Raw genomic sequence first — 14,534 nt, forward strand, 5'->3', positions numbered from 1 at the left:
CCTGTACTGAGGTCACGGGTTTTACAAAGTGTGCAGCTCAGTCCAAGTCCCATCATAGAGCAAACTGGAAGTTAAATCTTTGAAAAGATTGGGAAATTTCAAGCTTCTCTGCACTGATGACTAAGAAAGAAAACCCAAAGCAACAGCAGCCGCACTCCAAGCTGGCTGAAAAGGCTGTTATTGAATCAACAATTGGGATAGTGCACTGGGACACCTCCAGACAATCCACAGAGGAAGCAGTCGTCAGAGAACCACTGTGGTTACGTGCCCAATAACTGGAAAAACCTCATCTGCGTAGCATGGATCGTATGGCACGACCGAGCGTAGCACTAGCACGGATTCCATGCCACAACCATGTGTAGGTGTCTGACCTTTGCACGCGTGTGACATGCAAAACCCTCCCATTAATTGTGAATGGGGGCAGTTAACAGCTTTGTGGAGCAATTAAGTCACACCCTATTGTTAGCCACCGCTTAGTATGAGCAAGGTAGGATTTTTCATAGAGGAGTGAAGTTGGAAGGGACTTCAAGAGTCCAGTGGTCAGCTTGTGGTTTTCAGCTTGTGGTCTGCAGACCCCTGGGGGTCTCCAGACTATGATTACAGGGTCTGCAAAAGATAACGGTGATTAAACATATGTGAACACCCAACACTTGCAATTCAAAGACATCTGCACAGCCATTTGACTTTTTTAGGGGTCCACAAATGAAAACCAACCAGAGATTGAACCTGCAATCTTGGTGTTATTGGTACCAAATTATAACCAACTGAGCTAAATGGACTTGGTGCCCATTAGGTCAACAGATTGGGTAACCATGAGGTCAACGGCCTTTCCCCTGCTGCAGAGTAAGAGTGATCAGAGGAGGGACTGTGGGGTTGTGTGGGCACAAGCCTATGACACAAGACCAGGGGTTTTCTGCTACAGACTTCCTGTGTCTCCTTTGGAAAGTCAAGCCTTTCTATGCCTGAACTCTCCATTTGGAGCAGGGGGAACTGAGCACTGACTTCCCGCACGGGGCACTCTTGGAAGATCAATGTGCCTCACGTATTAGGATGACAGAGCCACATAAGCCTCCAGGGAGATAAAGACTGGGAAATAAAGCAAGGTGTGGGGTGCTATATGGAAGAGATCAGTCTACGGAGAGGAGGAGACTCATGCTGGCCGCACTGGGAAGCACCTGAACTTCTCTCTAATTAGCACAGCAACTTGTTTCTACTAGTAGGTCATGCCAGAGACTCCCAGCCTGAGATCACATGTGAGTGGGGATGGAGGCACCTAAAAAGTCACCTCTTAAAAGAGTTCTGCTGATGTGTGTGGTGGGGTGTACACTAGGCAGCAGGTGTATCCAGCCTGCGTACAATGGACACAGGATGTACAGGGCCTTCCACATACACCGAGAGGTAGCTGCCCTCTGCAACCATCCCGCAACACGACCCGGGGGGCAATCACAAGAAAGCAGAGCGCAGAGGGCCTGCTTTGGGTTCAAGCCAGGGCTCCCAGTCCATGCAATGTCAACCCTTCTTAAATGTTTCCGTCTGGTCAGAGTCTACATTTCCCGGGGGCAGTGGCTGAGAGCAAAGAGCTGGCTGATGAGTCACGTGTTTACCACCGTGTCTTAAAGCCATGTGTGGGTGGGGGCTGGCACGGTCCCTCACCGCTGCGGCTCAGCAAATTTAACCGGGCGATAAAATGAGGATTTCTGGGAGGCGTCTGATATTCAGGGGGCAGCGGTGGGGACCCGCACACTGCCTGCAGATATGATGCAGTCAGCACCATCTGGAGAAGGAGGTGTGATGGCTCACTGGCAGTCAAAAAGTTGCCAAGAACAGCTAGTGGAGTGGAATTTAAAATAAAAGAAAGCTACCACCAGGAGGAGATACCTCTCCCACCCAAATCGACGGGGGCAATGCAGGGAGCTACAAGAATGCAGAGACATGTGTATTGGTCTTCGGAGTGAGAAGATACAGAGAAGCGAGGCAGAAAAGCGAGAAACAAGAGGCGCCAGAGAGGAACATGCGACCCTGAATGGTGGCTGGGAAGCGAGAAATGTCTCTTTAATCTACAGTGCAGGAGACAGGACATGTACATCCCATGCACAAGAGGAGGAGGAAGAGGACAACACAGGAAAATAAAAAACAACCCCACAAAACCCGTGGAGTTTGCACTTACTCTCAGCCATGCAGGAAGAGATGACAGCAGCAAAGTGGATCCAACAGACTCAACCTTGGGAGACACAAAAGAAAATAAAAGCTTAGTTTAGGCTGGTGATTTTAAGATCCGTTCCCTATTCCTATAGGACGCAAAGAAGGATGAATGGCAGCCCAATGGCAGACGCACAGAAACCAGAAAAATAATTGCATTGCCCTAATTTGAGTCTTCCAGACTTGCAAAATCCGTGCTAGCTGCTCCTTAAGTCCTGGCAGAAGACAGATGTCTTTGGCGAGCAATTGTCTTTGACAAAGATTCTTAGTCCCTTATTCATTGCCTGCGTAATGGCTGTTATAGCATCAGCATGGCACAGAAGTGCTTTGTTCAGTAATTAAGTTGCTTCCCTAGCCATAATGTTAAATGGCCATTATTACATTTATAGCTTGGCAGCTTTAGGCCAGAAAAGAAAGATCTAGAAAACCTGAGGCCCCAGCCATAAGGTAGTGGCAGCCTGGAGAGGGGATAGCAGTCATCTCAGCTTCAGGCACCCTGATTTGCAAGAGCTCGATTTAATATAAAAAAAAAAAAAAAAAAAAAAAAAAATGTCTTTAACACAGCACTGACTACTCCATGCAAAAATCTTAATACCCCTCAAAGAATGTATTTCCAAGTGTTCAGGCCTCAAAACATGCAGGGAAGGGGTCTGCAACCTGCAGCTTGTGGTTGGTGGCATTGGCATGTGGTGGTGGGGAAGTCCTTAGCTCAGGGCATCCTGCCTTAGACCCAGCTCTGTTAATTCAGCTCAAAGGTTCCTAGCCCCTGGTCCAGGATACCCACCCATGCACTAAAACCCTTCAGCAGATGCCGATACTTCTGGCAGCAGCTGCTTCCCTAGACCTCGCACCTCCCAACTCCCTTGCAGTGCTAGCTAGACCTGGCTATTTTCACACTAGCTCCTCTGCTGAGGCCACAGGGAATCCTTAAGAGCTGGCTTATGCTGCAGGGCAGGTGGGTGCTGGTTAAATTCAATGGTGTGATGAATCATAGAAAATGAAGGTTGGGAGCGGGCTCGGGAGGTCACATTTAGTCCAACTCTCTGCTCAAAGCAGGACCAGCCCCACCTAGATCACCCCAGCCAGGGCTTTGTCTAGCTGGGTCTTAAAATCCTCCAAGGATGGAGAGTCCACCACCTCTCTAGGTAACCTGTTGCAGGTATTCACTAGTGAGAAAGTTTTTCCAGATATCCAACCTCAACTTGTCTTGCTGCAACCTGAGCCCATTGCTCATTGTTCTGGCATCTGCCCCCACTGAGAACAGTCCAGCTCCATCCTCTTTGGATGGAAGGAGTTGAAGGGAGTCAGTCTTCTCTTCTGCAGACTAAATAAGCCTAATTCCCTCCGCCTCCTGTGCCCCAGCCCCCCAGCCATTCATTCCCCTGCACTGGATTCCTTCCCATTTATCCACATCCTTTCCGTAGTGTAGACGCAGGACTCCAGATGCGGGCTTACCAGTGGGCGAGTGAAGGTTGGCAGCTATTTCCTACCAGTTACAAGTCATCTCGTGGCATTTCATAACTAGCCCCGCTGTTCGTTTGGTTGGAGATGGAATTTATGGTAGCGTTCACAGGCTCTAAATCGGGCAAGGGCCGGGGCGGATCCAGGGAGGGGTGTACTGGTGCATTTCCACCCCTCCTTTGATTTCTGCTCCACCCAAAGTTGAAAGCCAGCTACTTGGCAGTGGTAGCAGCAGTCTTTCTACTCGGGCAATACTGAGGGAGTCCATTGACGTCATAGCTCACTATAATCTACCTGATCCCTTCTAAACTCTTTATTCCCCAGTTTTAAACAGCCCTCTCTCCTCTGTAAAGGTTGCAATGATTGCCTTTGTTCTGCAATTCTGCTGTGTTGGCTGCTCCTGGTAACTGCAGCTCCTATTTCACAGCCCAAAAGACTGGTTTGTTTGTTTTTTTTATTCCCAGGAAGTTATACTGGTTTTTGCTTCAGTACAGCCCTAGGCCCCTAGCCTAGGAATAAAAGTTTCTAGTTATGTTTTCTCCAGTTAAAAAAAAAATAAATAAATAATGTTGCATCATGTGCAAGGAGGCACCTCACCACCTGCACACCCCTCTTCTCCACCTGCCCACGTCCAGGGCTTGCTCCTTTGCAGCAGTTCCTACCCCAGAAGTTACGTTCTGCAAGACCTGCTGCACAATGGAGCACCCCAGCGTGCTCAACCTGAGCTTTTGGACGCGAGCTCAGTGTTGCCTGGCAATTGGAAAGTTCCCTTTGCATCTTACCGTTGAAGAACGGAGTTGCAAATACGTCAGCTGAAGGCGGTCACGAGTTCTAGAGTCCCAACATAAAAAAAAGGAGCAGTAACCTCATTACCTGGGAGGAACTGGATTGGGTCAGAGCATAAGAGCTTTATACAAATTTTTACAGTGGAACAAGTCCAAACCATAAACTAAAACCTGATTACAGACCAATTCACAGCCAGAAAGCTCCAGGCGGCAGCAGCCAGAACTAGACGATGGAAGAACAAAATGGCAAGAACCAAGCTGGGGGGAAAAAAACGGGCATCTTGCTTTGCTCAGCCAGTGCTTGTACTGAACTGGATGGCGTTTCTGTCTGCGAGGCAATAACTTTTGCATGCCACAGCTCCAGCAAATATTCTGGGCCTCTGCTAGGAGGATTTGGCAAGAGTCTGGAAAGGGGGAATGGAGGACACGTGGCACTCCTGGCAGCTCAGCAACTGTCTACAGAACAAAGAACAGGTTGATAGCAGTCATTAAACACTTCCTGGCATAACAATGCCATCACCTGGGCTCTGCCCCTCCTCAAAGCGTTGTTAAATGTTGACACCCCAGCAATAAAATGGGATCAGCCATTGGAGGGCAACTAAGAAGGGGCGGTGGGGGGAGAGAGCAGGGCACAGGAGGACAAGGCCCCTGGCCAGGGTTGCAAGCTGGTGCTGAAGAAGGGGGCGATGTGCAGTGCACAGAGCTTGCGGGGGGGGGGAATCATTTTGCCCGCAGAAGCAAAGGGCGCAGCTTTGCATCAGACAGGGGAACGCACATCTCTGATCAATACGCCACCCAGCTCCAGAGTTCAGACGTGTCCCTTGAGCTCACCCCAGACAGGAGGTCACTGGACTCCATCAGACATGAATTGTGATGACCAGATGTAGCAAATAAAAGGAGTCCTCAAATTGGGAGATCCCCGAGAGTGGGAGGGGAAAAAAGAAAAAAAAAAAGGCCAAGCGTGTGGCTATGACAAATGGCGGGACTCGCGAGACCAACTGGGAGCGGAGGAAAGAGGGAAGCTGGGATGGGTTTTTAATCTAGGGAGGGAAATGCATAAAAGAACTGCGCTTACAAGCTTTATGTTCGGCTTTTCTCTTTAGGCAGCCCTCACCCGACAGAGGTTAGGGAGCAAACTTCACTTGTGGGAAGGGGAAAGCAGCCGTTCTGGCATTTCGCATGTCGTTGCTCCAAGTGGCCGGGAGCCGTGGTCCACGGGCTGTGTCATTTCGGCTGGGGCCACGCAGCAAGAATAGCCTGCGATGCAAACACCCTATTCCTGGCTGGCACCAGACCTGGCCGTCTTCAAGGCAGCGTCCATTGAAATGAGAATGAGAGAAAGCTTCCACCTGGCACCAGATTCACAGGGAGCAACTGGCTGCGGTACCGTGCAAAAGCCAGAGCGACTTGCTAGGCTACCCGTGCCCCTCATTCTTGCTCAGTTGACTAAAATAGCTTTTTTCTCTGAGCACTACTAAGTCTGTACTTTGGCAGCTCGTTTTCTAGCTTTGTGCTAGCTAGGCCAAAGCTGACTCACCCTTGCTGCCTTTTTTCAGAAGGATTTTCTGCCTCACGTGGGGAAATGCTGCTCCCGTCTCAGCTGGCCAGCTCCACCATTCCTCTCCAATGTTTCTATTCTTCCTTCACCCCTGCCCACGTTCCCAGTGAATATGTCTCTTGTAATGAAAATCAGAACCCGTGGCAGAGGTGATATCTTGTATTAGACCAACTAGATTTTTGCAAAAATCTCTTTAATTGCAAGCTTTCGGGCACAAACGCCCTTCATCAAGCAGCATCTTTCTGGATCCAGCTCCTTAGGTCTTTTCTTCGGAGAGCAAAGTATAGATGTTTTCCCCGTATGCATTTCTGGGCTTCATCCAGCAAAAACATTATCTCCTGCATCTGACCTGGTTTCTTAATTTGTCGACATGTCTTCACTTGCCGGAGTCTACGTCCGGATGCGCTGCCAGCACTCACTCCACGAAGCCGTTTGCCAGCGCCCTAGTTTTGCAGGGCATCACTGGAATGTCGCTGGCTCACGTAGACCGCGCGTGAGTTCTGCCGTATCTTGTTATGTTTGGCTTTGCATCTGACCTAGAGACCTCCCCGTCACACAGCCGCCAGAACGCGTTCCCCTTGCGCTCCTTCACTCAGCTATTTGCTCCTGGCTTGCAGAAAAAGCCGCCAATACAGAAATCACCGGTGAAGTTTTGTGGCCTCTATTTATAGAGGTTAGGGTCGGAAGGGACCTCAGTGGGTCATCGAGTCTGACCCCCTGCCCTGGGCAGGAAAGAGCGCTGGGGTCAGACGACCCCAGCTAAGTGCTTGTCCAGTCTCCTCTTGAAGACCCCCAAGGGAGGGGAGAGCACCGCCTCCCTATTGTGCAGGTGGCCGGACTTGATCAGCAGAGCGATTCCTCTTGGGTTTAGCTTTGGATTTATTAAATTGCTCAGGACAGAAAGCGAGCCTCACTTTCTTGCTGCTCCTTAGTCCTCCAGCAGTGCTCCTGGTAGGAGCCCAGATTTACTTCCACTGCCATCGCTTCCCAGTGTTTTGCAGCCATGTGCATGCAGACACCAATGAGCCGGCAGCCAAATGTAACCCTGGATTCGAGCAGACTTTGAGCCAAGGATTTTTTTGTACAAACCCAGGACTCTATTCAACACCAGCAGGTGAATGAACAAGCCGACACACACGGCCTTGCACAGCCACTCCACATGCCAGTACCTGCAGCACAGGAAGCCTGACCTGGTGACTGCCCTGAGTTTGTACCATGATAGCGTCTACAGATTGCAGGCAGGACCCGGGGTGTGGTGCGCGTGGAAGGAAGAGACCACCTTTGCCATGGGCAGCATAAAATCTTCACGACAGGATGCAACCAGCTCAACGGGATGAACACAGGGAACAGCCAGGTGATTCGGATTAGGCTGGGTGCTGCCGTTTGCAGCAGAGATCCAAGCACTGAAGGAGGGCAGAGCAGCCTCAGATCTAATCAGAGGCCACGGCTGGCTTGCGCCGGGCATCGAACAAAAACCATTCAGATGGTTATGGCAGCATTTGCAGAACACTGCCACCTCTGCTGATTTTATCGCCAGCCTCCAAACTGGTTTTTAAAGTGCCAGTTCTTAAAGTCATTATAAAGAAACACCTCCGCTTTCCTTTAAAAAAAATTGGGGGGGGGGGGGAGGAACAACAGGTTTCTAGGTAGCTACAGCAAACAGCTGAAAACCATGAATCTTAAAGAATCAAAAGAGAGACCCCAAATACATATGGTCATTTTCTGATGTATTCATTTGGGCAGATTGGTACGAGCAGTACCGGGGTATGTACAAAAGATTGCACGCTGCGTTCATACTCCAGAGCCTGGAGATTTCTGGCAGTACTTGCTCCATTTCGAGCAAACATAGGTAGAGCCACCTAAAATAACCTGACGGGACAGTTTTCTATTTAAAAAGCCATTTTTCCCCCCCAAATTGACAGTTTTTTTTTTTTTTGTTTATGGAAACAAAGGTTGTTCCTTCTGTTTTGGGCTAAAAAAAGTCAAAAGCAATTGGTTTCCACGTTGCTGTGTCATTCATAGAACGATCCGTAGACAGAAATGCAAGCCCGTCAACACTTCATCGTAAAAATTGAAGGGGATGGAAGCAACCGCTGTGGCTTTCAAGACAAAAATTTTCGGCTTATTCCAAATTAAAGCAAGAGGCCGAAAAGCTTCCCCACCCAGTGGGATTTCCAGCTTCTGCCAGCTCTGATTATAGTCCTGCCTGCCTTGAACACAAAGAGTCGTAACTCATTTTCTGACACATCACACCTTGTGATGAGCCGGCGCTTGAGAAATCATCAGCGTTTTGAAGCCTGTTTCAGAAACAAGTGTCTCGGCAAGGTAAAAAAGCAGAGCACCTTTGGAGGGTCCCTGATCCGATGTGGGGTTTGAAACAAATTCCTGCTGGCGTTAACCTACAAGGGGAAACCTCTGGGAGGACATAGGCTTGAGCACCTCGCCACATGATTTGCACGTGGACACACTGGCTACCTAGGAGAACACACATGTAAGTGTAAAAAAAAAAAAATCCAGCACTGCAAACGTGTTGCAATATTGGAGTTTATTGCTGCATTCCCCAGACTCTGAATAGACAGTGCTGCTATAAATTAAAGTTAATCCCTATAAAAATACCAGCCTCACAGGACTCTTCCCGTCATCTCTGGGTTGCTTCACAGCAAGTTTGCTTCTTTTAGGGGTAAAAAGATGCTGCGTCTAAGCTTGCTTGCTTGCACTCCCGCGTGTGCTACCAACAGATTGCGCCAGCGCTGGATAAGAGGGGATTTTTTTCTCTGCAGCTTTTCCTCAGCCAATGTAGCACCTTCTTGGACTGTGTACTGGTCTGTGCACGTCTCAAATCCACGGGTCATTTAAAGCAAACAGATCCTGCTTTTGCAAGGAAGGACAGGCCATAAAGAGCTGAACACTAACTGGAGTTCACAGACCACCGTGTCTGGAGCCAAGCTGAAGCAAGCTTTTTTTTCCACTCCTCCAAATCCACACAATCTAGCATGGTCAGTGGTTCGCATCCTAGCCCCAGGGACTTTTTTTTTTGCACAACTGCGGACATGCAAGAAAGTAGGGAGAGAGAGTGAGTTAGTTTAAAAAAAAAAAAAATCTAGAGATGAAGCGAAACCCTCCAGCTGAGATTGGGATGCAAGTTCTCCATGGATCTGAAGCATTTCCATCCAGATTTTTTTTAAATGTTTTATGGCTCCCTTTCTAATCTCCATCCGCGTGTTCGGTTACGCCGTATATTAGCTTGTTGACAAGTTGCCAACAGTATTGCTACTGGAAATGCCATATCTTTCTTATCGAAGTCCAAATTCCCAATCATCACACTGCGTTAAGTTGGACTTTGGCAAGGAAGTTCGATTTTACTCTCCAGGGGCAGAGGGATCATGACTCTTTGCAGAAAAGGCAGCAACCGTGCAGCGAGTTGGGGCTTGCTACATGCCAAGGTGTGCACATGCTTTAAGGAGCCAAGGGTACATCCTCGCTCTACTTGCTAACGCAGCAGATATGTGGGCAACACGCAGGCCAAAACATTGTGAAAAGCCAGGCTGCCAGCACAGCTCGGTCGCACAAGGTACCTCTACTAATGGTTCTCGACCTCGTTAGACTCGGGCCTCGTCAGAAGATCCCAGCTTTCTGCTTGCACTCGTTTTTTGACTGGAAAAATACTAGAGCAATTTGGTTTGCAAAGAATTCAGGAAAACCACAGCAGGACAGGATGATTTAGACACTCTGGAAGCCGATCTGAAATCTCTGGGTTTCTCTTGTGAATAGTGTATGTATTTGCACACCTAAAAGTGCTAATACTGCACGGCACCCTTAAAAAGATCTCACTTCTCCCTGGTTCCCTGGGTGGAAAAAAATAAAAATCAAAATCACTGCTCTGTACAGACAACGATGTTTGAAGCAGGGCTTGCTATTAGAAAAGGTCGTATTGATCCATCTTTCCCTAAACCTGCAAAGCTGTAAGCAGGGACAGAGTCAATCCTAACCGTCACCTTGACCACATGTAATAAAATACCCAAGTAGCTATTTACAGCGTACACGCACGCTGGAGAACAGCTCTCAACCCTATATCCATCAGGAATTCAGTAATGCTGATCTATTGAGAATAGCATGTCCTAACAAACATATAGACACAGCTATATACACACACACACACACACACACACACACACACGCACGCATGTACACAGATGTGTATAGATGTATGCATGGCCTTTTGATCTCTCCAGCTGGTTTCCAAGATACGGGCAGGCCAATTTAAACAGGCTATTTTTAGTTGGCGGGGCTGGATGTTGCAGCAGATACGGACACACCGACAGGCCGCGGGAACTTGGGAAAGGTGGCTGGGCAACGCACGAGATAGGCCAGTTCTGCTGGGCTTTTGGTTAGCTTTGGTGGGGAGGAGATGGTAGAAGAAGTCGTTCTCAGTCCAGTGTTGAGAACTGCCGGGACTCCAGGGACAGGGCGGGGAAGTGACTTTGGGGGACCCGGTTCAAGACAGGCTTGTTCAGATTTTGGTGTACAGATTAACAGTGCTCGTTTCAAAGGAGCCCGATGGTTTTGGAGCCTCCTGTATTCTTCTGTGCCGGGGTGGGCAATTATTTTGGGCAGAGGGCTGCTTACTGAGTTTCAGCAAGCCATCAGGGGCCGCATGACAGGCAGCCCAGGGCAGATTAATATTAATTTTCTAAATTTTTTAGGGGCTCCGCAGGCCGGATAGAATGGCTTGGCGGGCCGCATCCGGCCCCCGGGCCGCATTTTGCCCACCCCTGATCTATGCAGTGTCAAGTGTCCTCAGTATCAGGGCACGGCTGGGGTCTCGTATTTCAGACGCTAGACACTTGGGAGCCAAAAAGCAATACCAAAACCAGCGTCTTACAAGTTATACATTCGAATTGGAATATCTCAACACGTGCGGAGTTTGAGCCACCCCGTTATTTCTAAGTTACCCAGGAATGACTGAAGTGAGAGATGTTCAGAGCAAAGCCGCATCTCCCATGGCAATTTGAGTTGGGTACCTAGAGAAGGACCGGATAAGCTGGCCAAGAGCCCCCGTGTCAAGTGCTACCAGAGGGGAAACGTATGGGTTTCAGCAGGGAGTACATGCAAAGAGCTATCCAAGTCCAACTGGAAAGCTTTGTTTGCACCCAAAAAAAAAGGGACATTTGGGAGCATGAGAAGGATTCAGCATCCAACAATTTGAGAGCACAAGGGATTTCCCCCCCCTTGGAAAGCTTCCAGAGGTGTCACTAAGAAACCCAGCTCGTTTCAGGGCCAGGAAGGGGTACCGAACTGAATGATTCCCCTTCAGTTCCAGAGACTGAACTGGGTGCATGTTGTGAATGGATCTAGTTGCGAATGGGGCATGGTAAGCCTGAAGCAGGTTCCCATATCTGGTGGCTGGAGAGGAACAGTCTTTTCTTCCCCTTTCTGCTAGAGTTTCATAGACATTGGGGTGGAAGGGACCTCATAAGATCATCAGGTCCAGCCCCCTGCCCAAGGGGCAGGAAGTCAGCAAAGGTCAAAGCATCCCAGCAAGAAGTTGGACCATTTTGGAAGATGGAGTTGTCCCAGCTATTTTACCACCCTGCTTCCCGTTGTCCATCCCGTCCCCCACAAACACCTGAACCTCTGCCTGCATCTCATGGCTTTGGTGTGATCTTTGCAAATCAGGCAAAACCAACATGAGATTATCAAATAATCACAGCTGCCAACAAGGCTCTGAAGAACAGCGAAGCCCACCGGGTCTTGGAACTGCAGGAGAGATGTAGGAGCTGCTTATCTACAGATCCAGGCCTCCGCGGTTGGAGATGAGATTAATTTTTTTTCCCCCCAGTCGTAAGCAAAAATGTAAAGCCTGAATTCAGCAGAAGTGGATGATCCATGCCCCGTCCCTGCTACAGGTGCGTGGCACACTTAGATATGATGCCACCTTACTGCAGGGCCTCTGTGAGACCAGAGCACTGCATGGGCAAGATGCAGTCAGCACCCTGCTCCATCTCGCAGATTAAAGACATCATTTTCCACTGTGCTCAGTCAGTAGGCAAAGTCTGCCACGTTACAGAAGTCAAAGCCCCCCCGATTGTAAAATCACTACTTAAGCAGATTATATGACACGCAGTCCTAAATATCGACCTATTAAACCCACAGGAGCGCGGTGAAGGCTAGGGCTTGTAAAGTGCTCTAAATAGCCAAAGCAAAGCACCTTAGAAGTGGCAGGTATCAATTTGAAATGAAAATATTTTAATAATACGCTATTTAAAATTAAATAGCAAAACTAAAATCTCCAAGCAGAACGCCACCCCTGCTTGCAAATGCAGACAGGCTCCGCTTGGCGCTAACAGGGCAGAGAACCAAAGAGCATCAGCAGTTCAGAAAGAGGCCATCCCATTTCAAACCCACTAATTGTTTTTTCCAGTCTTTGTTACCCACAGAGCAGGAGAAAGAAAGCCAGATTTACTTGTCCAGGACCTGATCACTGGAGTTCAGGAAGTCTTCAGCTAACTGTTCCCAAACAGTTTTAAAGTTGATTAAAAAAAAGGTGACAGCAGCCTTCCACATCAGGTTTGAGGCCAAATAAAAGCAGCACAACAGAAGCCGGTCTATACGTGGTGAAGCTACTTAAGAGGAACTCAGACCAACAACTTTGAAATCTCTGGCTATTACCCCCTATTGCAAAGAAAGTGGCTTTCCCAATGGAAGTGAGCATGCACTTGCTCAGGCTCACTAGATGCTACACCACAGGTAGTATCAATTGGCACCCATCACCAGTTCCTACTGGTCTCTTATGGAGCCCCAATATAGACTAACTGGAGGAGAGGTCTGAGCCTTTCAGGACTCTACAGATGGAAGCACAGGAGGACTGATGTTAAGACCAGCAAGAAGGTCAAAGGCCCTTCAGCAGTTCAGTGTTGATGTGCTGGCCTTTCAAGTGGCCCCTCTTTTGATGCCATGCCATCCTTAATCACCCAAGACCCGGGAGTGTGGATCAACCGGGTAGTAATGAACAGAACAATATAAATATAGCTATTCTCCAGCCCACCATGAACTCTTGGACAGAAGTTCTTCAGTTAGACTCCAGAGCTGGATATGAAGCTTTCAAGAAGGCAAAGTCATTCTTAAAAAACCAAACCTATGCTCCATCAGCCCTCAAAAAACCCTGCCCGATTGGCACTAGAGTCCTGCAACTAGACCCATTCACAACGTTATCAGCTGCACACGGCTGAAGAGGCCAAAGGCAAGGCAGCGAAGAGAGATTTCGTTTCCCACCGTCGGGCCACGGGAGCGAGTTGCGGCGATTTTTTTCCTTTTCCACTTTTATCTAGAATATTTCCCTGAGCTGGTTTTTTCCACTGGAAACAGCACCTCTGACTTAATCAGCATGATTCCCACACTGATATTGTTATCTGCTTAACTGCATTACAGTGCTATTTATACCGCTGTACCTTGGAAATAACGATACCGTGTTTGCATCCAGCTAATTGTAGGGTGCGGCAGGGGCAGGACAAAGGAAAGCACTGCTCTTCTAATAGCATCACTCGCCCTTTTCCAAAGCCCAGGCAAGGAGAAGCAGTCTGGGAAAGCGAGGCATGGTCACAACTAGTATTTTCCGGCACCTTTCATTGACTATAGCCAAACAGTTTTGTAACTACGTTAAGTGGAAGGAGTAGAGACAGGAGGCCCAGGGCCAAACCGATAAAAATGTTTTTACTTGAAGAGAGAAATCAGTTCTCCATCAGTGCAGCCAGTTATTAGCTTGTATTCACGTCTACTTATTTTGGAGCAACGGCCAAGTGAAGAATCACCCTCCTTTCAAACACCAACTAAAATCTTTCGTCTCCAATGTACAGTGTCTCCTAATTTCTCGTCCTTAAGAGCTTCACCACATTACAGTTATTGGCACCCCTTTCCCCCCCCCCCAACTATATTGCCTTATTCTCATTTTTTTTTCTTCTTTTTGTGACCTTTGTTCTTGACTTCTCGGCTGCACGCTCTTCCAACGCGCTCAGGATAAGAACAAGAATTGAGGCAGGGATGAGGTTTGCCAGGATTTAGCAAAATCTTTGACTTCTCAAAACGCGACACAAGGGGAATGGGTCGGGGGAAGATACAGGAATACATATAAACCATGTAACGGTCTTAAGGATGCGATAAGGAACCTCCACACACGCTTCACAGGCAACAAGGAGGAAGCAAGCCGTGCATTGCAACACTACCAAGGCAGAGAAGCCGAAATTAAAGCTGGGAGGTGAAGGCAACATGCAACTCGGCGGGGGCTGTGCCGATCGGCGTGCAAACAGCTTTGAAGTAGCACGTTGCACAAGTCCTGGACAAGTCTGGCTTTTAGGGCAAAAGCCATTCCAGCGATATTTAACCACCTTTGCCATAGAAGCTAATGAACGGGACATTTGACACCTTCCATTGTGCAACAGGCATTAAAGACAGCATCTACAAGGAAGTCAAGAGTCTAGAATTCAAGGTCTGGCGGCTAGGTACAGCGCTTACAAAAATAGCAACCGTGCGGAGGG

The 14,534-nt window shown here is 48.5% G+C and overlaps 1 protein-coding gene across 3 annotated transcripts in view; it reads right to left on the bottom strand.

Moving 5' to 3' along the window:
- Positions 1 to 14,534, bottom strand: part of VDR (vitamin D receptor) — a 78,863-nt gene that overhangs the window by 49,806 nt on the left and 14,523 nt on the right. For 2 of the 3 annotated variants that reach the window (XR_002088911.2, XM_006273342.4), the window contains exon 3: positions 2,168 to 2,221. The exons of the other annotated variant lie outside the window; for it this stretch is intronic. Coding sequence is in view for 1 of the 2 variants with exons in the window: in XM_006273342.4 (XP_006273404.2) it covers positions 2,168 to 2,177 (10 nt within the window). In the remaining variant the exon portion in view is untranslated. The remainder of the gene's footprint in view (positions 1 to 2,167; positions 2,222 to 14,534) is intronic. 3 annotated transcript variants of the gene reach the window in all.

This window comes from Alligator mississippiensis, chromosome 15, assembly GCF_030867095.1.
Source record: "Alligator mississippiensis isolate rAllMis1 chromosome 15, rAllMis1, whole genome shotgun sequence".
Taxonomy (NCBI): Eukaryota; Metazoa; Chordata; order Crocodylia; family Alligatoridae; genus Alligator; species Alligator mississippiensis.